This window comes from Serinus canaria, chromosome 26, assembly GCF_022539315.1.
Source record: "Serinus canaria isolate serCan28SL12 chromosome 26, serCan2020, whole genome shotgun sequence".
NCBI classification, from domain to species: domain Eukaryota; kingdom Metazoa; phylum Chordata; class Aves; order Passeriformes; family Fringillidae; genus Serinus; species Serinus canaria.
This window is the reverse complement of record NC_066339.1, coordinates 5298188-5322500: the sequence shown is the minus strand read 5'-3', so window position 1 is coordinate 5322500 and position 24313 is coordinate 5298188. Positions and strand designations below refer to the sequence as shown.

Below are 24313 nucleotides of genomic sequence, written 5' to 3'. Positions count from 1 at the left end.
GCTCTACCTTTGCCAAAGCCAAGCCTGAAATTCCCTGGACATCACTGACAAGGAAGGGAATTGTGAGAGTGGTGTTTTTCCCCTTGTTCAGCCAGTGGTGGATACAGGTCACTTCCCAGCGCATTTTTATGTGGCTCTTGGTGCTCTACGTTATGCAAGGTGAGGGAACAGGCTGTGCCATAAACCTTCTCCTGCAAGGAATGTGACATCAAGGAATGTATGGATGTGGCTCTTGTGGAAATGGGTTAGGGGTGGACCTGGCAGTGCTGGGGGAGTGGTTGGACTCAGAGGGCTTAGCCAAGCTTGGTGAGTCTATGATTTTGTAGTCCATAATCTAAAGTGTGAGGATCTTGTCTGGAACCTACTTATTGTGCATTTCACAGCACTAGTGTGTGGCACTAGTAATTGCAGAAATTAAATAATAATACAACAAACAAATAGTTGAGACAGACTCTTTAATTTTTGCCTTGGTGCCATTTCCCCCTCTCCAGTGGTAGCAGTGGTGCTGTACTTCACGGTGCCTGTTGTGAGTGCCAGTGAGGTGATGGGACCCCTGTGCCTTATGCTGCTACTGGGGACAGTTCACTGCCAGATCGTGTCCACGCAGGTGAACAGAGCTGCAGGGAGCAACGGGCTCAGCCGGCGCCGCAGGTGAGCGCCAGCAGAGGGCCCTGGGGGACTCCCAGCTGGGGCTGGATCCAGCTTTCCTCCTTTCAGGCTGCTGCAGCAAAGATTCCCTCCAGATTTTGTCCCTTGTGCCTTTTCCGGTGACGCCCTGACGTGCTGGGTGTATAAGCAGAATTCTTGTGTCTGGAAGTCAGTATTCTGCATGGCTTCAGAAAAATGACATCCAAAAAGCTGCTCAAATCTCATTCAAATCTTTGAAAAAAGACCTTAAAGTAGCTTATTACACCAACTTCATTCTCCTTGTCTTAAAACTCAGGAAGTTACGCAAGGCTGTGGGTGTGGATGGGAACAGTTGGTGTTCTCCTGACAGAACCAGCAAGGAAGAGCAGCCTGGCTCTGCAACTCTGCTGACCAATTTATCCAGTCTGCTCTTCCAGAGGAGGTACGTGGTCCCTGCTGGGTTTGTGCTGCTCATGACACTGGGAGCAATTTGGTACCTGGAGACTGAAGGCACAGCATGTGCTGTCACTGACATCCCCACAGCCTGTCAGTCCTTTTTTTGACTTAAAGTTCTCATGGCAATGTGGGAAGCTGATTCCTCAGGAATATTTAGTATGTCCTTATTAGATCATATAAAATTAGACTGTCTAAAATTAGATCATGTGAAACCAAGTGTTAGATGAGCTGCTCCACTGTGGTGGAGTTTATTTTTATTTATCAGATAAGTGACCTCGTTTGAATGAGTGCTCAGATTTTATTGCTGTTATAGCTGATTACCAAAATTGGGGCTTCTGCTTTGGACAGTTGTCTCACTTTGGCACCTTCCTTCTCTAAAGGTAACTCAAGGAAAAGGAGGAGGGATTGTATGGGATAATATTTCATTGTTTTCTCCTTTTTTCCCAGGTGAATTTCCTGGTGAGTTTCCAGCTCACAGATGCTTTCTCTTCATGAGGACTTTTTGTCTTGTGAATTGCTCTTATTTTTTTAAAAATAATGAAAAATTTTCCTTTGATTTTAAAGTTTTAGGATACTATTAGTGTTACAAAAGACATGTTGAGTGAGGGTGAGGCAGATATAAATCTTTTTAACATACTCAGCACACAAAGTCTGTCAGCCAAAGAAAATTCTTTATCCCTTAGGTATCTTGTCTGGTGCTGCACCTGTGACAAGGGAAGACCAGGTTGTTTTACCCTAAAGAGTTTTTCCCTGACATAAAAGCATTTAATTGCATTTTCTCTCCTAGGAATAGAAGAGTAAAGCTGGTAGCTGAGAAAGGGACTGAGACAGAAAGTGGTGTGAGTGCAATGGGTGATGGCATCAAAGCCAGACAGGCCAGATCTGAACACAGGCTGCTGCACTCCAAAGAGAAAAGTAAACTTTCTGATGGGGAGAAGAGCCAGCAGGTACTGCCAGGGGAGATCCTTTGAAATCCCAGTTTCAGTGTGTTCTGTGTGTGCCAGAAGTGTGTGGGTATTTCACTGTATGGTTTGGTCTAATACAAGATATTCCCTCCTTCTGCTAATCTTTGCCTGCATTAACCTAGAAACCCCTTTCTGCCTCTCACTGAGCAGCTGAAAAGGTGCTGGTACTTTCTTTTCATAATCATAGAATAGAATTCCAGAATAGTTTGGGTTGGAAGGAGTCTTAAAGCTCATTCCACCCCCTCCCATGGGTAGGGACACCTTCCACCTTCTCTCCTTGAGGAGAGAGAAAGAGCTAAAGCCTTGTGACCTCTGTTGAAAGCTTTGAAACATAAAGATTTTGGGAATTACTCTTGAGTTTCCTCTGGGCCAGTGGTGTATCAATTCCACATGAAGAACTTGGAATAGCTCCTGTTTGGAATTCTGTCGTACTGTGCCATCCCACCTCCTCTCTGTGATGGATTTAGACAGGGGCAGAGCTCGGTGCAGGGGCACAGCCCAGGATTTTGGGTTTGTTACCCCCCAGCTCGTAGATTCATCTGGGCTTAAGGTGCTGGTAAGGCACAGCCAAGAGCTGCTGCTGCATCCTCCCATTCCTGCCCTTTCCCCAGCTCTAAATCCACCCACCCAAAATTCTCTCTCATTACCTGTGGGGCAAGGCAAGAGCAAGGGGAAGGAGTTAAAATCTGTGGAGTCTCTGATACCAACAGAATTCTGGTTCTGTGGGGAACATGTGCTGCCTCTGCAGGCATTGAGGGCTGTGCCAGGGGGGCAGCTCTGCCTCAGAGCCTTTGATGGGACTCAGGCTGGTCCTTGGTGTGGCCTGGCTGTGCATTTGCAGGAGGATGGCACCAACAGGGACGGTGCCTCTGACGAGCTGTCGAGCGAGGAGGATGCTGAGGAGGCCGAGGCCCTGGCACAGAGGCTCCTGCCACGCCCCAGCATGGAAGGGGCTTCCAGTGACAACAGTTATGAGGAAAAGAAGAAGAGGCCTCTGGTTTCTCTCAACCAGGCTGTCTCACAGGTACCCAGGTGGGATTAGTGCCGTTCTCCATACCTTGTTTTGCTGTGGATAATGAGGTGGTTTTCCTTTGGTTTGGCAGGTCAAGCAAGCCCTGAAAGCTGCCAGAGACTCTGACAGTGTTGTGGAGTCTGAGCTGGAATCCACATTATACAGGCAGGTATGGTTGTAAAGTCAGGAGAGGGAGCTTTCCCAGGCCTGGCAGGGATCACAGAATCAGAGAAAGGGTTGGGCTGGAAGGGACCTTAAAGCTCATCTCATTCCAACCCCCCTTCATCAGAACAGACTGTTATGAAATGTTTGTGCTTCAGAATCCTCAGGTGCAAGGTGTGACCTCTTCTCTCCCTGATGCTTGGCAGCCTTGTAAACCTTCACAGTGTTCACAGTCCTGATTGTGCTGCTTTGTTAAACAAACCACAAACAAACAAACAAACAAATAACTAACTCTGTTGGCAGCAAAGGACAGTCCAAGCTGCCTCTAATTGCTCTTGTGGTTGAGAGGCAGTGCTGTGCTTGCAGCTTTTAAGCTAATAAATTTTGATTTTAAAATCACAGACTATCCTGAGTTTGAAAGGACTCACAAGGATCAAGTCCAACTCCTGTAATGAAGGAATAAATCTGTTCTGTGAGACATACTCAGTCACTTCATTACTTTGTTTTTTTGTCCCTACCTGAAAATAAAATATAAATATGTAACTATCAAGTTATAAATATGGAGATATATAAATTAATACAAAACATAAATGAAATATTAAAACAGATTATGCAAAAGTCATAAAAAAGGACATTTTTGTATTCAAATGAGTACGTCAGTTTTATTTTGTAGGAATAAAGGTAAGGAATTAATGGGCTTTGTGTGAGTTCTGGTATAGAAATGCTTTTTCCCCAAACATTGTCTTAAACCATTTCCATCGTGTGTGTGCAACTGGGAGCACTCAAAGCTGTGGGAGGCTGGGGGAGAAGAGGAGGAGGAGGAGGATGATGATGAGGAGGATGAGGAGGAGGTGCTGGCATACAAACCACGGTGGGGCTGTGCCCTGTGACCTTTGCTGTGCTGCAGGACCCCCGGTCGTGCCTGAGCGTGGCGCCCCGGAGCTGCGGCGGGAGCCGGCGGGACTCGGAGAGCACCCGGCAGGACTCGGAGACCGAGGACATGCTGTGGGACGATCTCCTGCACGGCCCCGAGTGCCGCTCCTCGGGCACCAGCGACAGCGAGGAGCGCTCCCGCAGGGACTCCCGCAGGGACCCCAAGGAGGACGTCTTCCAGCAGGTTGGTGATTTCCATCCAGGAGCTGGGAGTGCTTCTCCCTCTTCCCCCATCTTCCCAAACATGAGTGGCACACGAGGATGCTGTTGGTATAAGGATGAAGCCAGAGTCCCACTGGAAATCTGGAGTGCTCAAAATTACATCAGTGATTCTTGATCAAGTTTATCTCTCCCCTCTGCAGGGCTGCTTATCCCAAAACAAAGTATTTAAAGTATTTAAAATGGAATTTCTCCCTCAATCCAAATGTGTTCTAGGCAAAGGCATTTCTTACAGCAGGATAGGAAGAGCTGACCCAGCTTTTGCCCTCCTCTCTCTTTTCTAGAACCATCTGTTTTGGCTGCAGAACACCAGCCCAGCATCTGCCAAAGTGAGTGCTCTGATCTGGGAAGGGAATGACTGCAAGAAGGTGGACATGTCCGTGCTGGAGATCAGTGGGATTATCATGAGCAGGGTAAGGAGGCTGTGTGGCATTGCAGCCTCTCCCTCCCACTTCAGAAAACAACACCAAAACCCCTGGAAACAGCTACATGTGCAAATATTAGGGGCAGTGTGACACTCGTCCCTCCCCAGCTGCAAAGGTGGTTGTCCCACGTGTTCTTACTGAAAAATTGCCTAACCCCCTATTTAGGAGGTCTCTTGAAGACTGACAAGTGCTGATTATCTCTGATTGTCTCTGCAGGGTGCTGGAAGTGGGGGGTTGATTATTTGGCTGATTGGTTTTGGGTTTGGCCTGAAATGGGTGGGATTATTTTAGTCTCTGTCCTGTGGAGGGAAGGGGAACCGACTGCTTGCCTGAATTGATGCTACCACAACAACTGGCCTTTTCCTTGATGCAAACCCCAGGTAATCATCCCATTTTTATTCCTGCTTGCCAGGTTAATGCCCACCAGCAAGGAGTGGGGTATCAAATGCTGGGAAACATCATCACCATCGGATTGGCCTTCCTGCCATTCCTCTACAGACTGTTCCGCACAGATAACCTGGAGCAGCTCTGCTCCATTTCTCTGATGGAGCTTCTGCACATCTTCTGTGGAGCCCCTATCAGTGCCCCTGTGCTCATCCTGTCTGCCATCAACTTTCTGGAAAGGCTGTGCTTAACCTGGATGTTTTTCTTCATGATGTGTGTTGCTGAGAGAACCTACAAACAGGTGGGTTTAAAGATCCTGGTGCTTTTCAGGAACCCGGAGAGCAGGAATAAAAATGGGATGATGACCTTAAAGCTCATCTCATCCCAGCCCTTGCCAAGGTCAGGGAGGGGAGTCTGGGAAGGCTCTTATTGATCAGTCACAAATTATACCTATCAATGGCATTCCTGACTCCTCTGTTCCCCCCTTATCTGTCCCCAAGGTCTTACTCTGTCCCCTCTCTGTTGCCCAGAGCAGCTGTGGCTGCTCTACCACTGGAAGTCTTCAAGGCCAGGTTGGACAGGGCTTGGAACAACCTGGGAGAGTGGAAGGTGTCCCTGCCCCTGGCAAGAGCTGGAAAAAGATGAGCTTTAAGGTCCCTCCCAATACAAACCCATCTGGAATTCTATGAAAACAACTGCTGCTACAGAGATTGAGCAGGTCTCATGCTGAGCTTCCTCAGTGACCCTTTTGCCAGATACCAAGAAAATTCCAAGCAATCTGTTCTGTTTTACACTAATTTATGGTTCTGGTTTTATCTTGCAGAGGTTTTTGTTTGCCAAGCTCTTCAGTCACATCACATCTGCTCGGAAAGCCAGGAAATACGAAATCCCTCACTTCAGGCTCAAGAAGGTGGAGAACATCAAGATCTGGTTATCCCTTCGCTCCTACCTGAAGGTTAGTCCTGATCTGGGGTTTGGTTATTGCAGAGGGGGTGCCAGTGCCAGCTGTTTGTGGTGAGTTTTGCCTGCACACAACACTCAGCCCTGACCCTGTGTCCTTGTTTCTGCAGAGACGAGGCCCCCAGAGGTCTGTGGATGTTGTGGTGTCCTCAGTCTTTTTACTGGCTCTTTCAATTGCTTTTATCTGCTGTGCCCAGGTGAGATTTTAACCTTTGTGGTTTATAAAGCAGGGAGAACCCTCCCAAGTGCTGGAGGTTTTTCTTTCACCAGCCTACAAAAGGCTTGGCTGAGACTGCCAGAGGGACAAGGAAAGGCACTTCATTTCCTGTTAGTTGGGCAGAGGGAGGGGAGAGGAGGAACAAGGCTCCTTTTCTGAACAGAAAGAAAAAATATCCAATTCCAAGCTAAAGGCAGGTTAGAAATGAGACCTTTCCCTGGAACCCCATCACAGGAGTGATTTACACTTCCTGGAAAGAGCTGTCAGTGGCTGTAGAGCACACAGGGCTGGGCAGAGGAGCAGCAAGGGCAGTGCTTGTGCACTTAGTGACATTTGGTACTGTGTTTTCTCCCCATACAGGTTCTTAAGGGTCACAAAACCTTTCTGAGTGCAGCTTACAACTGGGAGTTCCTGATGTGGGAGGCAGCACTGCTCCTCTTCCTGCTACGTCTGGCATCTCTGGGCTCTGAGACCAACAAGAAGTACAGCAACATTTCCATCCTGCTCACTGAGCAGGTAGCTCCCTTCAGCTTGTTCTCCCCTGGGCTTTGTGGTTTGTTTGGATATAATTATTGTATTTCAAACCAGCCTGAATACTTGAATCAAAGTTTGAAATGTAGGGATCAACCCTTGTGTTGGCCAGAAGGCAACAAAGCACTGGTCAGCATGGGGGGGGATGAGCTGGTCCTGTTGGGCCAGACTCAAACTCCAAAGTTCTAGATTATTTTGGTCTCTGGGTTCATGTGTGTTAGCCAAAACAATTGGAAAAGAATGATGTTATCAGTGCTCACTACCTCAGGAGTGACAGCAGACTGCAAAAATGGCTCCAATTTCCCTTAGTTAGGAATCACTTGGGGGCTGGTGCTGGAATATCAATCCCTGGCCTGTGGTGTCTGTCACAGATAAACTTGTACCTGAAGATGGAGAAGAAGCCAAACAAGAAGGAGCAGCTGTCTCTGGTGAACAATGTGCTGAAACTGTCCACCAAGCTGCTGAAGGTGAGAGGCTCTGCCGGCATGGCTGGGTTTTCTGGCAGCAGGGAGTTAAGGCAATGCCATGTGGCTCTGCCCTTCCCTTGGCTCTCTGAGTTGGTGCTCACAAGGGGCAGTTTCAGTGCTGCTGCAGCTGTGACAGGAGAGGGAGCAGCAGAAGGCCAGTGTGGGTAATTAGTGCTGGGAAATCTTGATGAGCAGTGGTTTAACTAAGTGAGGCTGGGGTGAACACAGCTTTTCCTGACTGCTCCAGTCTCATTTTCATCCAGCAGCTCTGATGCTCCTCACTGCCAGCAGCAGGGAGAGGTTTGGGACGGAGTGAGCAGAGTCTGGGAGTCCACAGATTGGGCTGGGTGATTCTGCAGCCTGGAGTGTCAGCTCTGGGGCAGCTGGGGTTGCAGCAGAGCCTTTGGATTCAGCAGGAGATGTCTCTGGAACACTGGAAATTCAATCTAATAAAGGACACAGGCAGCCCACTCTGTTGGAGTGCCAGTGCTAAGTTAAAAGTCAGAGGATGAATTCTCTGGTGTTGGGGAGTGCTAATGGAGCCCTGTCCTGTCACTGCAGGAATTGGATAGTCCATTCAGGCTGTATGGGCTGACCATGAACCCACTGATCTACAACATCACACGGGTTGTCATCCTCTCTGCTGTCTCAGGAGTGATCAGTGACCTGCTGGGATTCAACATCAGAGTGAGTGTCCCTGTCCCAGCCAGCAGAACAGCTCTGGGCTCACAGCCCTGAGAGAAGCCTGGGTTTGCACTGGCCCCCAGACACCAGAACCTGCTGGGTGTGTCCCCACCTCCCTGAGCCAGTTCTGGGGGGAAGGACAGGGCCCACTTTGGTTTCAGTTCCCTTCAGGTGAAGCTGTGAGGGTCCAGGGTTCCTCCCTTTATCCCAGTGCTTCTGTGGCTCATCCTGAAACTGGAGCTCACTGAGCAGAGCAGGATGGGCAGGAGACACAGAATGTTACATGGAGGTGAAAACTACTCCTGTTATACCCAAACTCCTTTTCCTGTCTCTTTGCAGTTATGGAAAATTAAACCATGAAATGGCAGAACATCAGCCCTGGGGATCTCCACCAGCCACCAGAGAAGAGAACCAGCAGTGTGGGCAGAAAGAAGAAAACTGACAGAAATCTGTAATTCCAATTTTTAAACAGATTCCCAATGCGTGCATCAGAAGTTTTCTTTCTGCTTTACTGCTCTACAACATCCAGAGTGAACTGGTCTCATCAGTGATGTCATCCCATGGCATGCACAGAAAATCTGGATTCATGGGGCCCAATGCTGGCAGCTGGCACTGAACCAGCAGGAGCTGGTGTGGGACATCAAACACTAAAGCCATACAAGAGCTGCAGCTGGGGCACACCAGTGGCTGTGCCTGGGGCCACGTGTCTGTAAAACCTGCACCCTGGGCATGTGGCAAGGAGGGACTCAGCCCTCCTGGCCCAGTCAGCCTTCCTGGGGCTGCACTGGAATATTCCAGGTTGAGAATCCTTTGCTGCACTGACCTGGCTGTGCTGAAGAGCTTTTCTTTCCTGAGAGCTCTGTGTGCTCAAGGCTTTGCCTCCATCCTGAAGCACCTCAGGATGCACCAGGTGAATTCCCCTTCCCTGCTGACAATCCAGCAGCACCCAAATCCTGCTGGGGGCTTGAGCTGGGGCTGCTGCAAAGAAATCATTGAGGACGGTGGTTACAGGAGAAAAACCTTTCAACACACACTACAGGCAAAGTGTTCATGAGCTGGAGAATGTTTTGTCACATCTCTTCCCTGGAATACTCAGCTCCATCCTGTCCTGGCTGTGCCAGCAGCTCTGCTCCATGGTGTGAGCAGCTGTTGCAGCCCAGCAGTGCAATAGAGCCTCACCCTGGACACCTGGGGAGGAAATCTGGGGGGAAAAACCAGCTTTGACAAAGACTTCCTCAGATTCATGTTTAGAAAGGTCATGGAGAGCAGGAAAACATTTGAAGGCTTCTGTAACATTTCCCTTCACTGGCTCCAGTGGCTTCTATTTATTGTAGTGAAAGGAACAAAAACTGAGGAACTTCTCATTCCTTCACAGGAGGGTGAAATGGCAGAGGAATATTTGGTAGTAAATTGTTTACAGCTATTTTCTGTGCAAGGAAAGGTTGGGAGATGTAAAAGGAGGTGACATTTTTATATAGCAAAATGTGCAAATAAACCTGCAGGACAAGCACTTCATCATCACCTACGGTTTGTACAGCACTTGATGATTTTTATACCATCTTTTTGAACATCTGTTACTGGAATGGGGGGTGGTCAAGGAAACATGCAATAATAAATTGCATTTGTTTTCCAGAACAGAGCATGTTTGTGGGTAAAACCTGGCTCACAGCCCTGAAAGCCAAAAATAATGAGTGATTTGCAGGTGTCTCCAGGCAGAACCTCAGGAGCCTGAGTGAAGGTGCTGTGCAATAGATAAATATTTACAGCCAGCACATCCATCCATTGTGTGGCATTCCAAGGCCACGTGGATGCAGGAAGAGGGAAGGGGAAATCCCACCCAGGTAGGACTTGTGGTTCGGGTTTTGACTCTTCCAATGCTGCTCTGTTTTGTACCTGTATGCTTTTGGTTTTCATTTATTTTTGCTTTTTTTGCCATTCTTTGTGTTGCAGGTGTTTGGTATTTGTTATGGGGTGGCAGTAGGAAAAGATTTTTGTCCCCTAATTTGCATATACAATAGAATATTTGCATAATTACTCATTAATAATTATTTTCAGTGCTCCATATGGGAGTAAGGGGTGGAGAATAATAGTAATAATACGAGAGGTGTTACTCCAATCTGGAGCACTATTTATGGGCTTTATGCACTATAAATAAAAAGAAGACAAATAATAGCGTCTGGTGCAGAAAATGCCACGCTGCCTGGAGGTAATTTTTAATTTATTTAATTCTGAAAGTCTGACCAGAAACGGTTCTGTGTCAGACCGAAGCAGCCACTTCACCGGACCTAAAACGCCACACGACAGCGAGCGGAACCCAGGGCGGGGCTGAAACCGCGCCGCGAATTCCCTGGAAAAGCAGAAATCCCAAAATCCCAGAAAATGTCATTCAGCAACCCCCCCGGCAGGAGCAGGGTGGTGCCGCCCCGCGTCCCCCCCGCGCCCCCCATGGTCTCTCCCGCCCCTCCAGCGTAGCAGACCCCGCCCCCCCCGCGCGCGTCACGGCCGTGCCCGCCTGCGATTGGCGGATCTGCGACGCTTCGCTCGCAGCGGCCAATGGCGGCGCTGAGCCCGCCCGGAGCCAAGATGGCTGCGCCGCGGGCTGCGGGCGGGCGGGCCTGAGGCGGCTGCGGGGGCCGCGCCTTGCTCCGCGCCCCGCGCCGCGCCGGGGGCCGGCCGGCCGGGGGTCCCCGCTCCCCTCCCGCGGGCTGGCCGGCCCGCCGGGCCCGCCCCGCCCTCCGCCATGGCGGCCGAGAGCGGCAGGCAGTTCTGGAAGCGGAGCGCCAAGCTGCCGGGCAGGTGAGCCCCGGGAAGGGGTGCGAGGGCCGCGCCCCCCGCGCTCCGGCGGGGAAGCGGCGCTCACCCGGCCGGGTTCGGGGCTCAGGGTACCCCTGTAGGGCTCGGGGACACCCGGAGGATCTGTGCCGGCTGCGGGGCTGAGGAGCTGGCTGGGGGCCCCGGGGTTCCTCCCTGGAATAGGGGGATGCCAGAGCCAGCCCAGGCTGCGGGACGGGGATTTTGCTGTGGAAGGTTCGATATATGGGGGTCAAGGGGAGGGTCAGAGCTGTCCCTCATCTGTGGGACCAGGCAGGCGGTGTGGGGGCTGCGGGGACCCCCTGTGTGCCCCCATGGCAGGCAGGATGGAGGGACCAGGGTGCCTTGGAGGCCTCTTTGGGGTAGGCTGAGAGCCAGGGCTGGGCCATCTTCCGTTCCACAGATACTGAAGAAAATTCATCCTTCCAAAGTGCTTAGAGGTGTCAGCAGCTCTGTCCCAGAGGGGTGTTCCTGCTAAGGCATGGAGCCCCCCATTCCCCTCTCCTGTGTGGGATGTTGCTCCTGCTCAAGGGGAAGGACTGTGAGAGCTCTGCTTGTACCTCCCCTGCCTCAGTTCCTCTGGCTGTGATGCCCTGGTTCCTCTCAAGGCACCTTTTCTCTCTCAGGGATGGGAGAAACAAGTGAAATGTGTGATTGCCATGGTATTTAGGAAGAAGAGGCTGGTGCTGATGAAGGACAGGCTCCCTCCACTGCCTTGGGAGCAAGGCTGACATGGAAAGAGGGCATCAGCCTCTCTGTGGAGGCTTCTCAAGTGCTTTTCCTGCCTGGTGCTCCTCACTTTTGCTCTCATTTGCCTTATCTGAACCCTGCCCTTCGCCTCCTGGGGTATGGGTGCAGTCTGAAATGCTTAGTTGGTTTTAAATCCTGCTGGGCCAGTTAAATACCTCTTTCTAAAGTGTTTTCACTCATCTGCTTGTCACTGTGCAGCTCCTTCAGGTTGGCTGGACAATCCATGTCTGTGGTATGCAGGGGGAGAGCAAGGAGCTCTCTGTTCCTCCTCTGCTGCCCCTGTGGGAGGACAATCCTGTGCTTTCCCTGGGTTATTTCCCAACTGCTCCTGTCTCTTACCCGGAGGTGTCAGCCCTGCTCTCAGCTGGTGGTCATGGACAGCACCTCTCTTCTCCCTTTGGTGACTTCTGAGCTTTGCCTTGGAAGCTCAAACCAGGTGAACCGGTCTGGCAGCCGGGCCTGCCCGAGCCACTCTGCAGGGGGAAGGTTTTGGCAGTGCTCTCCCCTTCTCCTGCCTGCCTGCTTGGCAGATGTCCTGCACCCAGGAGCCCTGTTCCTCCTGAGTGCTGCTTCTTTCCAGGGACAGTCACCAACAGGTCTTCAGCAGCCTGACTCCCAGGGTGGAGGTGGGATGTCCTGCATCCATGGTCACCAGACATCAACCTCCCTTCCTTCTTTTTAGTTTGAGCTTTGAGAGACCCTCCTGTGCAGATTCTTGGCTCTCTCCTTTCTTTCCCCTGACAATCTGGCAGAGAGAGGCTTTGTAGAGACTTGGATACTGTGTTAGCTTCCTTTTCCATGACACTTTGTGCATTTGGTCACTTAGTTGTATTAGCTTTTATTTGCTAATAAAGTTTATTAGCTTTTGGTCCCTGTAGATTTAGGGTGGGTTTTAGGTGTAAGTTTAGAACTGGTAAATGCTGTTTTGTTTTTCCAGTGCTGACTTGTGGTTTTTTGCACTGGGAATTCTCTGCCTGGTAATTTTCTAGGGATGTGTTGGCTGAGTGCTCTGGCATGTTGTCCTCTGTGATGTGTTGTTTATTCCCTGCTCTTTGGAGAGATGGGCAGCCAGGGTCTGCTGGGGTTATTTAAATGCTGTTTTAAAAGGGGAGAAACAGCCTGCTGGAAGTAAATGAGTTGTGTGTCCAGAGGGGCAGTGGTGTTTCATGGCTATGCTCTGCTGCAGTGTCAATAACCCACACCCTGTGATGGTCCTGAAGGTGTCACACAGGGAGCACAGCCATTGTCCCTGACACCATTGGTCACTGAGCATCCAGGGAACAGGAAATGCCTGTCCCAAAGAGATTAAACTGGGACAGAACAGGGGACTCATCCAGTCAGGCTGAGTGAGAATCTCAGCTTAGATCAGCTTGAGATTCTTGTTGGGGAGTGTCTGGCTTGTAAGACTTCAAAAAGAGCTGTGTGCATCTCTGCCATTGTATCAAACAGTGATTCAGAACCCCAGGAAAGGGTTTCCCCCCTTCCCCAGCACTGGCTGCCACATCCCCTCCTCTCTGTAACACACATCCTTCACTGGTCTTGTGGAGTCCAGGCTCCCCAGGTGAGTCAGAGCAGTTCCCCTCTGGCAGCCTGTGGGTCCCTGACAGGGAGGAGGAACTTTGGCTGGTTATCCTGGGACACTGAGTTTGGGACTGGGCATGGCAGAGGCTCTGCTGGCTCCTGTCCTGCAGAGAGCTGTCACAAGTCACTGGGAAGCAATGCAGATCTCGAGGGCTTCTTCTTACTCCTCATCATCTCTTTGCTATGTCCACCTGTGGAGGTGCCTCTGCTTAATTGCAGTCCTGACTTCCAGGTGCTCATTAGTCATCACACTCTGTCCTAGGCTTAATCCTCGATGGATAAACTCAGTGAGGACTCCCAGCCATGAGGGACAGCCACTGCAGTGGTGAGCCCACCCCTGGCTGGGCTGCTCCACCAGCATCTCTCTGTGCTGTGGTTGTTTCCAGCCTCTTCCCTGGCTCTCTGCATCTCTCCCCTGCCAGCTGGACCTGTTGCTTTTGCATCCTCAGCTTGTTCCCAGCTGCAGCAGGCTGCCATCCCTCTCCTCCATGGCTGGGCCTGCTGGTTTTACTGCCGGGCACCATCTGCAGCTCCTAGAAACCAGGCCAGCTCTATTGACCCAAGAGAAGCTTGTTCCTTGTGTGCCAGCTCTGAAAGGGCCTTTGTCTGTGCCATGGCATTGCAGGACTTGTTTTCCAGAGGTTCTTTCCCAGGGTGGGGTGGCTGTGAATAGTTCCTCCAATGCAGGTGATAACTCAGGATCCCTGTCTTACCTCCAGAGTCTGTAAAAACAGCAAAGAGCATGGTTTTAGTAGCTCCTCTCTGAGGTGATGCTCTCCTTGTAGGGCCTGGAGCCCTCAGGCTCCTTGTCCCATGAGTCCCAAGGAACCAGGGACCAAGACGTGGTGACTCATTTCAGGCCACATAGGAAGTAATTGATTAAACCAGGATTTGGAGCTGAGTCAAACCACGTAGTGTTACCAGGAATTCCTTCTCCGTGGCATTGGCTGTGATCCTGAGAGCCAGCATGAGCTTCAAACCCTCGAGTACATTTATGGAGGAGCCCCAGTGTCAGTGCCTGGAGTCCTTCCCTGTCCCACAGGGCCTGGGAGGGTGAGCTCCCCAAACTGGAAAAGAGAACAAATGTCAGTGTGTGCAGCAGGTAGACTGAGACACCTGGTCACGTGGAGTGAGCTGGTGGTGCAGGAAAGAGCAGATCTCAAATCCGGGCCTAAGAGTTTAAACAAGGCTTCTCTTTGCTACTGCAAAGAACAAATCTTCATCTGCATGTGGCACTTTGGATCTAGGACTTGTAAGGTAGAAGGTTTTTGAAGCTGCTTCTGGGCTTTTATTCAGCTCCTGATAGCAGGCAAGAAGCATGACCCCAGTTTAGGCTGAGGTTATTTGTAGGACCTCTTTTTACAGCATCTTGGATTTTCTTCTTTTCCCCTTGCTGCAGCATTCAGCCTGTCTATGGAGCACAGCATCCTCCCCTGGATTCCCGGCTCACCAAAAAGTAAGTGTTTGTCTCCTGGAGATGCAGCCACCAGGCCTGGAGCTCTGCAGTAGGTGCAGGTCTCCAGCATCCCTGGCACTGTGATATTGCAACAGAGAAGGACAGCAGTGCAAGGGGTGTGGTGCTGCCTTGAGCTCTGTGAAATCTTGCAGGGAGAGCTTATCTGCTGGTGCCCTTACTGGCCAGAGATCCATACAGTAACACCCACAGCAAAGGAAACAGATTTTTTTTTTTTAAATTTTTTTTTAGCAGTGTCTGATCCTTCTGCTCCTCTTTGGAGCTGGAGGAATTAAGGAAAGGGAGGTAAAGCTGCCCAGCAGCTACAAGGCTGGAGAGCTGCTGCAGCCTTCCCAGCAGGAAAAGGCAGAATTCCTGGTCTGAACTGCCTCCTTGTCCCTGTCCTGTGCTGGGTAGTGGTGAAAGTTCCCTGCTTCAGGTGGTGGACTTTGGCTTCTGTAGCTAAAGAGTAAATTCCTTCTGTGCCTGAGGAAAAACCCAGGCTGGTTTGGCTGCTGGGAACAACTGCAGCTGGCTGGGGAGTGTGCATGGAAGGAGACCTGCTCTGTCTGCCCTCTGACATGCCTCTCTCCAGGCTGTAAGACCTTTTTTGGGGTGTTGAGCTACCTGTTTTGTGTAGGGTGGGGGAAGGCAGAGCTGGAGGAATTGTACCTGTGTCCCGTTTGCCCTTCCGAGCCAGGAAGGCTGGCACCTCTCCAGCTGTGTGCTGCCACTGTGGCCTCTGAGACTGCTGTCACAGCAGCCTGTGACAGCCCCTCCTGACAGCAGGCAGCCCAGAGAGACTTAACATATTCCTTAGGTCTGGGAGGAGGAACAGGGAAACTGGGAAGAGGGATTGGCTGATTGGAGCCAGGGCATGGGGAAAGGAAAGAAAATGATCCAACAGCAGGGCTCTGCTCCTGTTCCTCTGGCTCAGCTTCATCAAGGACCGCTCCAAGGCTGGTGGGCTGCCCATGAAAAGCAAGAAGGCCTCCAGCTTCCACGAGTTTGCCCGCAGCACCAGCGACGCCTGGGACATTGGGGATGATGAAGACGAGGACTTCTCTTCCTCCTCCTCGTCCTCTTTGCAAACTCTGAACTCTAAAGTGGCCAAGGCCACGGCAGCACAGGTTCTGGAGAACCACAGCAAGCTGCGGGCCAAGCCCGAGCGGTGCCAGCCTGCCCTCGGGGACCTGCCCACCAACTGCAAGGTCATCAAGTCCAGCAGCGAGGCCCAGCTCTCCAGGACCTCTGGTAAGAGCCATCTTCAGGAGCAGCCTCCTGCTCAGTGCTCTCTTGCTTGGCCACTGAACTCAACTGCTCATTGCTACTCTGGGCAAGAGGCTTTTTCTTCCTTTTAGTATCCCAGGAGCCATTTTCAGAGGCCTGGCTTTAATGCTTGTGTCCTCAGCTGCTCAATATCCTGCTTCAGGCATGTCTGCCCCAGAGTATTCTATGTTCTGGGTGCTAAGTCAATTTTGAGATCTGTTAAGTTCTCTCTGGGACTTGCTCACTGTCTGCTTCACAGTGGTTTGATGTGCTGCTCTTAGCAAAGGTCTGGATGAGGTCATGTTGACACAGCTTGGGCAGGGAATTGGGCAGCAGCAGCCCCTGCTCACTGCCTTGCCTGCCTGTGCAGTGAGAGTACCTCAGGAGATGGCACTGGCAGCCCATCAGCTCCTCTCTCTGCACTAGCCATCAGCTTGATTGATGTTTAGGTCTGGACAACAGAGCAGATCTAGATGTTAGCTCTGCCTTGTCTCCTGTGTCCTACCCACGTGTGGGGGGGAGTCTGATCCACTTGGATGCAGGAGGAAGGAAAGGAGGCAGAAATGGGGGGAAGTGCTGGAAGAGCCACCACAGATGCCTGTGAACTGCTGATCCATTGAGTGGGCCAGCGATGCTGTTCTGAGGAACAGAAGGGTGAAATCTGCAGTGTCTGACAATGGCTGTGGCAGTGAGCTGGGGCTGGAGAGGTGGAAGCTCCACGCCCAGCTCAGTGCAGCCTCTGGTCCTTGCTAGAGGAGGCCTGTGTGCGCAGCCCCCTGCAGAAGCAGCAGTCCCTCCCCCTCCGGCCCGTCATCCCCCTCGTGGCTCGGATCTCGGACCAAAACGCCTCCGGGGCTCCCCCCATGACCGTGCGGGAGAAAACGCGCCTGGAGAAGTTCCGGCAGCTCCTGTCCAGCCACAACACCGACCTGGGTGAGTGGGGCACTGAGGGTGGGCAGGGCAGGCCAGGAGGGGCCTGCTGCCTGCATCAGCTCTGCTTTGGGGTGGAACAAATCACTGCCTGCAGTTGTACCAGATGGGTGTTTGCAGGAATCGCCCTGTTGGCAGATGGTGATGTCCTCCAACCCCTCCCTGTCTGTCCCTAATCATTCTCCATCTTGCACATGATGGTTGGGATCACTGGGGGCTGTCTCTGCATGAGAACTGAGGTCCTGGCACATTGGTGACGCTGCAGCTCCTTGTTCTGTGCTCGAGCTGGGCTGAAATAATCTCTCCTCTCCTTGCAGCAGACCCACATCCCCAGTCATTGCTAGTGTGGGAGCCTTCCTGGAGGCTCATTGTCTCCAGAGCCTGCAGGAGCAGACTGGGCTTTCCTCTCCTTCTAGGTGTAGTGGTGCCTGGACGTGCCTAGGATCTAATCCATTGCCACCACTGTCCGTTTGCAGATGAGCTGAGAAAATGCAGCTGGCCTGGTGTGCCCAGAGAGGTCCGGCCTGTGACGTGGAGACTGCTGTCAGTAAGTACTGGGAGCTGTGACACCAGACTCTGGGAGGACTGTGCCACCTCAGGGACAGTGCTCCTACAGCTGCCTGTGTCCCATAGCCAGCTTTGCTTGTGTGTTCCCAGTGCCCAGCTTCCAGGTGAGCTGTAGGGTTTTTGATCAGGGAGTGCCATTGCTGCATCCTCTTGGAGCTCCAAGCCCACGCTGGTGTGGGCACTGCGTGCTTCACTCCCTTTTGGGGAACTGAATCTGATGAAGTTGGATTACTCCAGGCTCAGGGGCTAGGAAGGCCAAATTCCATGAAAGCTCTCTCCCCAGCTCCTGAGTTGCGTGCCTGATGTTAGTGCCCAGCTGGCAGGGTTTCAGGGAGGTGAGGAAGGAAAGGAGGCTCTGCCCTGAGCTGAGTTCTCCCACTGCAGGGTTACCTCCCCCCCAACTCGGAGCGCCGCAAGCTGACCCTGCAGCGGAAGAGGGAGGAGTACTTTGGCTTCATCCAGCAGTACTACGACTCCCGGAACGAGGAGCACCACCAGGACACCTACAGACAGGTGGGAACCCTCCTCCTGCCCTCCTGCTCTGGGGATGGCCCTCTCCTCTCTCCTGCTGCTGCTTGTCCCCATGGGGGGGTCATGCCAGGACTTGCTCTAGCTGTAGCTTGGAGGAGTCCTCTCTTTGGGGAAAACCGTGGTTCTGTCCTTGATAGTTTAAGCTTTTCCTAAGTTTAGGAAAATTTTAGGTCTGAACTACCTGCCTGTACATAAGCAGAGCAGACTGCAGATGATTTTCTCAGTACAGCTGTCATCTGTAGCCCTCACTGTGCTTGTCAGCTCTTGCCTGGGGGAACACTCATGGTGGATTTGCCTCTGTTAGCCTGTGACAAGTTATTGTGCCCCTGGAAAGCACAGCTGGTGTGTATAACCCACCTTCTTTTCCAGATCCACATTGACATTCCAAGGACCAACCCACTCATTCCCCTCTTCCAGCAGCCACTCGTCCAGGAGGTGAGTGGGGGGTGAAGCTCCTGCCCTGCACTTGCCATGGGATGTGTGTGTGGAGTGAGGCCAGCACTGCTCCTAGGGAGTTAACTTGGTGGGGAAACTTCCCTGCCTGACAGCTCCTGATGCAAATACCTCCTGGAACTGTCTGGTCTTGTCCCACGTTTCTGAAAGACATCAAACTTGGAGCTTGGGGATCATGAGATGATCTCTTTTTTAGCAAGATGTAGCCAAGAGCTGGTAAAAAAACCTGAAGCTTTTGAGACAAATTGAAGGCATTTGAACGAGAGCACAGGATAAGTTCTCTTTTGCTTCAAAACCTCTTTTATGGGAGCAGCCCGGCAGGGATGGGTTCAAGAGGTGGCCAGGAGGTGTGGGCACTTGTCCTCTCAGGAAACAGGCTCAGAGTGTGTGTGTGGTGTGTCAGAGCATGGTGTCCAGGGGCTTGGGGCAGTCTGGCCATGTTGGTGGCTGTCAGGGAGGCTGACCTGTTGGGAAGTATCCTGATCTCTGGTGCTTTTCTGGAAGTACTGTGCTGATCCCTCATCTTCCCACCTGATGTTCAGCCAAGGAGGCTGCTCTGCCCTGTCCTGTGGATATTAAGCTGTCTGGGTCTTGAAAAGTTGGGTCTGCATTTCTTCAGGCAGAGGTTTTGATGAGGAGCCTGGACTGTCTTGGCTGGCCTGCATGTGGGATCTGTGCATGACACAGAGTCTCTCGTAGGACTTCTATGCTTCTAACATTACCTTACTGCTACAGAAAAGCCTGTCAGTGCATGGTCTGCACTCCCTGAGCTTAGCAGTTATGCTTTTCTGCCTTCCTTTCATGCATGGCTAATGCAGGTACCTGCTTTCCCTGGTTCTTCCCCAGATTTTTGAGAGAATCCTGTTTATCTGGGCCATTCGCCACCCAGCCAGCGGCTATGTGCAGGGCATCAATGACCTGGTCACCCCCTTCTTTGTTGTGTTCCTCTCTGAGCATGTTGGTAAGTGACAATTGCTGCTCTAAGCACTCCTGACTGGGATTTGAAGTGCTGTGAAATGCTGGCACGAGGAGAACTTGCTCTGCTGGAGAAGAGGATGATGTGCTCTTCCTTCAGAGTGCCTGGGCCTGGCTGGAGTTGTATTTTGACCTCTTGCTGTATCTCTGCTCCCTGGTTGCTTGCCAGGATTTCTGAGCCTCTGAGATGGGAAATGGGCCAGCTCAGCCCTGTTATTTGATCTGATGTAGTGGTGTGACAGCAGCGTGGTGGGTGCTCACTTCCCAAGGAGAAAAGGGACCCTGACTGCTGGGTCAGTCAAGCCAGGAGGGTCAGACCTGGATCTCCTGACTTGGAGAGTGTTGCAGTGCCTCCTTCAAAGCTTTGGCCTGATAAAGCCCCTGGGATTGTCCCATATCCCTGGTGTCCCCCATCTCCCTGATGCTCTTCCCTCTCTGTTTTGCAGAGGAGGATGTGGAAAACTTTGATGTGACAAACCTGTCCCAGGATGTTTTACGGAGCATCGAGGCTGACAGCTTTTGGTGCATGAGCAAGCTGCTGGATGGGATTCAGGTGAGCCTCTGGGGCCACAGGAATTCCTGTGTGGTTGTCTCCTCTCCCTGTCTGGGTGAGTATTCTGCATGCTCCAGCATTAGGGAGGTTTTGCTACTTCAGTGACTTTAGTTTCTTCACTGAATCTGTTAATCTGTGAAATCCTGGGGAGATGGGTGCTGTGGCTCTCCAGATGGCCCCGTCCTGACCAGGGGAACTCACAGCAGGCAGACAGTCCTGCTGCTCAAGAGCCCTGTCTCCTTGGCTCATGACAGTCTCATCCCAACTGTCCAACTGCTGCTCTGGGTTTGATCACTTGTAGCTGTTGTTCAAGCTGCTGACCCACGGCCTCTCTCCACAGGACAATTACACCTTTGCACAGCCAGGGATCCAGAAGAAAGTGAAAGCCCTGGAGGAGCTGGTCAGCCGGATCGATGGTAGGTGACACGGGATCTGGTCAGGTTTGTCACAGCAGAGGGAGGCCTCCTTTGGGACAGCTCTCAGGGCAGGGCTAGACACTTCTTACAACACTCATGGAACCAGAGCAGGACAGGGTCAGCCAGAAACCCCCTGGTGACAGCACAGGGTGGGGAGAGAAGGAATTTGGGAGAAAAGTCTCAGCCTGAAAGTGTGTGAAAGCCACTGTGCTGTGAGCAGCGTGCAGGAGCTGGGGCACTGTGAGCCCCAGGTGTGTAAGTGAAATGTGCTGTTTCAGAGCAGGTACATAATCACTTTAGGAAGTACGAGGTCGAGTACCTGCAGTTTGCCTTTCGCTGGATGAACAACCTGCTCATGAGGGAGCTGCCCCTCCGCTGCACCATCCGCCTCTGGGACACCTACCAGGTATGCAGGCTCCACTGAGCTCCCTCCTGGCTTGTCACTGTCACTTGTGTGCCTGTCCCCACAGGGACAGAGGTCTCCTGGCACCAGCTAGGGTGCTGAAGGAAACAAAGCAGTGTGGCCCCAGGACATTTACAGCCAGCTGGGTGATGGGTGGCCCAGTAGGACACCTGTGTCTGGGGGTTGTTCTCCAGCTGAGCTGCAGGAGTTCACCCAGAGTTTTGCTGTCCACAGTCAGAGCCAGAAGGATTCTCCCATTTCCACCTGTACGTCTGTGCTGCCTTCTTGATCAAGTGGCGGAAGGAGATCCTGGATGAGGAAGACTTCCAAGTAAGACCCTGAGGCTGGGGGTGACTCCCTGGGGAAGGGAAGCAGAGGGGAGGGAATTGCTCTGGTTGGGAGCCCAGTGTGGACATAGACAGCTGTCAGAGCTGGCTCCAAGATCATCTGCTCTCAGGAAATTTGCCTGGAAGTAATTTGAGCCTTGGTGATAAGGACAGAGAATGGAGCTGTTGGAGGGTTCAAACATCCCATTCCAGATCTGATCCCAGTGTTTGCCCTCCTGTGTCCAGCTGTAACTTTGGAACAGCACCCTTATTCCAAGGGGCTTGGGGTGCTTCACTGGTTCAGATCCAGACCCAAGCACATCTTGCTGTTGTCCCTGAGCCTTTCAGACCTGCAAGTGTGGTGAGCAAAAGTTACTGAGCACTGCTGCCACTGCTCAGGCCAGCCCCAAGCCTGCACTGGATCTGTGCTCTGCCTTCAGCCTCTCCAAACTAAGCACCTTCCCCTCTTCCAGGGCCTTTTGATGTTGCTACAAAACCTGCCCACGATACACTGGGGTAATGAAGAGATTGGGCTGCTGCTGGCTGAAGCCTACAGACTCAAGTACATGTTTGCAGATGCCCCAAACCATTACCGCCGATAGGTGCCCAGACTGGCTCCTCTCTGCCGTGCCCACCCCTCGTCCTGGCCCGATCTGATCACTGTGGCATTTTTGTCATCCCAACTCCTCGGACACTCCAGCCAGCAGCTGCTTTTTGCTGTACAAAGCTCACCTGAACTCTTGTCTTAACTCTGAACGTGTGCCTGTCTGCCACTCCATGCGCCTGGATGTGCCATTTTGAGGACTCTCAGTATTTCACTCCGTGCTGGTGGCTCACGCCAGGAAGGGAGGCTTCAAGGGGCTGAGAGAGAACATGGGGGAAGCTTTACAGATAAACTGAGCCACAGACGAAGCCCTCCTGTCCTCTCCACTCCCTGTCCTGGGCTTGTCTGGCTGGGACCACTTCAGCTTTGCTGCCTCCCGTTGCCCTGCACCACGTGCGCTGCCCCATCCGCTCCCTCCTCTCTTCTGCCACCGTTTGCGCCAAGTCCCAGATGAAAATGCCTTATCAGAGACCTGCCTGGCTGCAGAATCCTTCCCCACCAGGGTGGCAGGGCAAGAAGTTCCTCTCAGGGCCTACCTTCGCTCCGAGGGTCCAGAGACCCCCCCCAAGCACTTTGTGGGTTCACAAGAGAGTCCCTCGTGCCTGCCCTCCCTCCTCGTCTCCATCCTCTTCGCCTACCTCTCCCCCAGGGCAGCAGGGCAGGCACGACAGGGGCCACCACCACTCCATCCACACACCCCTGGAATGCCCTGTGCCAGCCTGGTGGAACTTTTGGTGACTGATGTTCTGTGAGTACAGCCCCATCCAGCTGTGGGGAGGGCACGGAGGGGAGCAGCATCTCTCAAAAAGCTCCTGACAAGGTCCCCACTCCTCCAAGGCGTTCTGTGTATATTGTGTTCTTGTGTATATGGGTCAAAGATGTACAATATATGTCTTCTCTTTGTAGCAGATTTTATATTTATAACATGAACCCCTTGTTCTCCCCATCCTCTCCACGCCTCAGAAGGATGCCTGGCTGTGGTGTTGTAGGGTTTTGAACCCCTCTGCAGGTTTCTACCCCGAGCTGTTCCTGCAGTGCTGGCTCTGCCCGAGGTGTGACAGACACATCTCAGGAGGTGGGAGCTCCCAGCAGGAGCAGGGGAGAGCCTGTGGAGCCACAGGGGCTGCAGGGCTGGCAGTGCCCCCGGGCCCTGCAGGGCAGGGCTGTGCCAGGGCTGCACTCCAGGGCGGAGTGGCTGTCCCCAGCAGCCAGGGCAGCTCTCCCTGCTGTCCCCCACAGCCTCCCTGGGGCAGGCCCTGCTGGGGGTGCTGTTAACTCCAGCAGCTGGGGATGGTTCCAGGGCCATCTCCTTCTGTGGGCAGCACCTCTGTGCTGGATCTGGGAGGGGCTGAGGGGACAGACTGGGGCCATGCTGGGCTTCTCCCAGCACTCCTGCTGGGCCACCAGAGCTTCCTGGCAGGGCTGGAGGCTCCCAGGCCTCCACCTTCCCTTTCTGTTCCCAGGGGGAGAAAGCAGCAGGCAGTGAGGCCCGGGCCAAGCATGTGACAGGCAGAACCTTGTTGCCAATAAAACTCCAAACAGTATCTCAAGAAATCACTTTCCTAAGGTGGACTTGTTTTTCTCAGGCATTTGGACTTTGTTTGTGTGTGCCTTTTGTTTGTTTTACTCTGAGAAAACAGTGGTCCTTAGTTTAACATCAACTAAAAAAAGGAAATAATTAAAAAAACTCCACACAAACAAAAAAACCCTACAAACAAAACCAGCACCCAGTGGTGTCACCCACTGCACAGGGGAGGGACACAGGACACCCTCCCTGTGTCACCTCCTTGTCACTGCTCTGCCCACCTGGGAGCACTGGGATAATTAAATGCCATCACGGTAAGTTCTGGATTTCAGGACAACATTAGCAAGGAAGAACTCTTTCTGAGGGTGGTGATCTGTTGTTTTGCTTTGTTTTTTCCATACATTAGAACATTTATTTCTCAGAGAGAAAATATAGTCTCAGACAGTCAGATTATAGTAGGTAAAATTAGCTTTTTTTTTTCTTTACAAGCATAGATTTTCTTATTACTTCTCTTATACCATCTGATATAAACAATTCTAGAAAGCAAATAAACTCACTTTCTACAATAAATAGAGCAATCTGTGCTTTACAGCAGACTGACAGTAACATTTAGGTTCTGTAGCAACAACAGGATATCAGCCAATCCAAATTCTAAATTCATTTAAAAACCAAACAAAACAAAGAAAAAAGAAAAAAAAAAAGACCAACTCCCAAGACCTTAAAACATATACACAGGTCACTAGTCCACAGCTGAGCTACCACCTGGAAAAGTGTATGTTCCTTTAAATAAATTACACTGTGTGCATATAAAAGACCCAGCAACACAACTGAGGACTTCAAGAATGGTGACAATAGGTCTAAATAATTTAGAACATTTTACAACTATATACACAACATCCTTCCCTAGCCACACTCCATGGGCATTTTTATCACTATTAATATTTTTACAAACTCCTATGCCCCATCTCTGTATGTTAAAGGAATCTTAAAATTCCTTCAAATGCAGTTCCATGCCCCAATGTATAAGAAGTGGTATTTTTAAAAAAGTAGAGCAAGTAGAAATGGCAGTGATTACTCCCTACTATTCATTATCATTAATTATTATTATTTTGACTCCACATTCT

At 51.6% G+C, this 24313-nt stretch overlaps 2 protein-coding genes across 8 annotated transcripts in view; both read left to right on the top strand.

The window, feature by feature from the left end:
* Positions 1-9563, top strand: part of PHTF1 (putative homeodomain transcription factor 1) — a 28178-nt gene extending 18615 nt beyond the window's left edge. For 5 of the 7 annotated variants that reach the window (XM_050984966.1, XM_050984965.1, XM_009098331.4 and 2 more), the window contains 15 exons: positions 1-159; positions 492-651; positions 944-1069; positions 1871-2030; positions 2890-3072; positions 3152-3229; positions 4130-4339; positions 4659-4787; positions 5212-5484; positions 6007-6138; positions 6254-6340; positions 6721-6876; positions 7263-7358; positions 7920-8045; positions 8382-9563. In XM_050984966.1, the coding sequence (XP_050840923.1) occupies positions 1-159; positions 492-651; positions 944-1069; positions 1871-2030; positions 2890-3072; positions 3152-3229; positions 4130-4339; positions 4659-4787; positions 5212-5484; positions 6007-6138; positions 6254-6340; positions 6721-6876; positions 7263-7358; positions 7920-8045; positions 8382-8402 (2096 nt within the window). In that variant the 3' untranslated portion in view covers positions 8403-9563. Of the gene's footprint in view, positions 160-491; positions 652-943; positions 1070-1870; positions 2031-2889; positions 3073-3151; positions 3230-4129; positions 4340-4658; positions 4788-5211; positions 5485-6006; positions 6139-6253; positions 6341-6720; positions 6877-7200; positions 7359-7919; positions 8046-8381 lie in introns of those variants that run through there. The other 2 variants (XM_050984968.1, XM_050984967.1) reach the window with 2 other exon arrangements.
* Positions 9564-10608: 1045 nt separating this feature from the next.
* TBC1D22B (TBC1 domain family member 22B) lies at positions 10609-22569 on the top strand. Its single transcript, XM_030232730.2, has 13 exons — positions 10609-10838; positions 14584-14640; positions 15575-15891; positions 16660-16839; positions 17313-17383; positions 17788-17916; positions 18304-18369; positions 19234-19348; positions 19809-19915; positions 20256-20331; positions 20610-20737; positions 20969-21064; positions 21534-22569. The coding sequence occupies exons 1-13, from the start codon at positions 10783-10785 to the stop codon at positions 21660-21662; spliced, it is 1527 nt and encodes a 508-aa protein (XP_030088590.1). The 5' UTR covers positions 10609-10782; the 3' UTR covers positions 21663-22569.
* The last annotated feature ends 1744 nt before the right edge of the window (positions 22570-24313 follow it).

Bases quoted from the DNA above. Each gene is read 5' to 3' on its own strand.
- TBC1D22B (XM_030232730.2), top strand. From the start codon at position 10,783: ATGGCGGCCGAGAGCGGCAGGCAGTTCTGGAAGCGGAGCGCCAAGCTG. The intron at 10,839-14,583 runs GTGAGCCCCGGG...CCCTTGCTGCAG, and splicing joins AGCGCCAAGCTGCCGGGCAG to CATTCAGCCTGTCTATGGAG. The intron at 21,065-21,533 runs GTAAGACCCTGA...CCCCTCTTCCAG, and splicing joins TGGATGAGGAAGACTTCCAA to GGCCTTTTGATGTTGCTACA.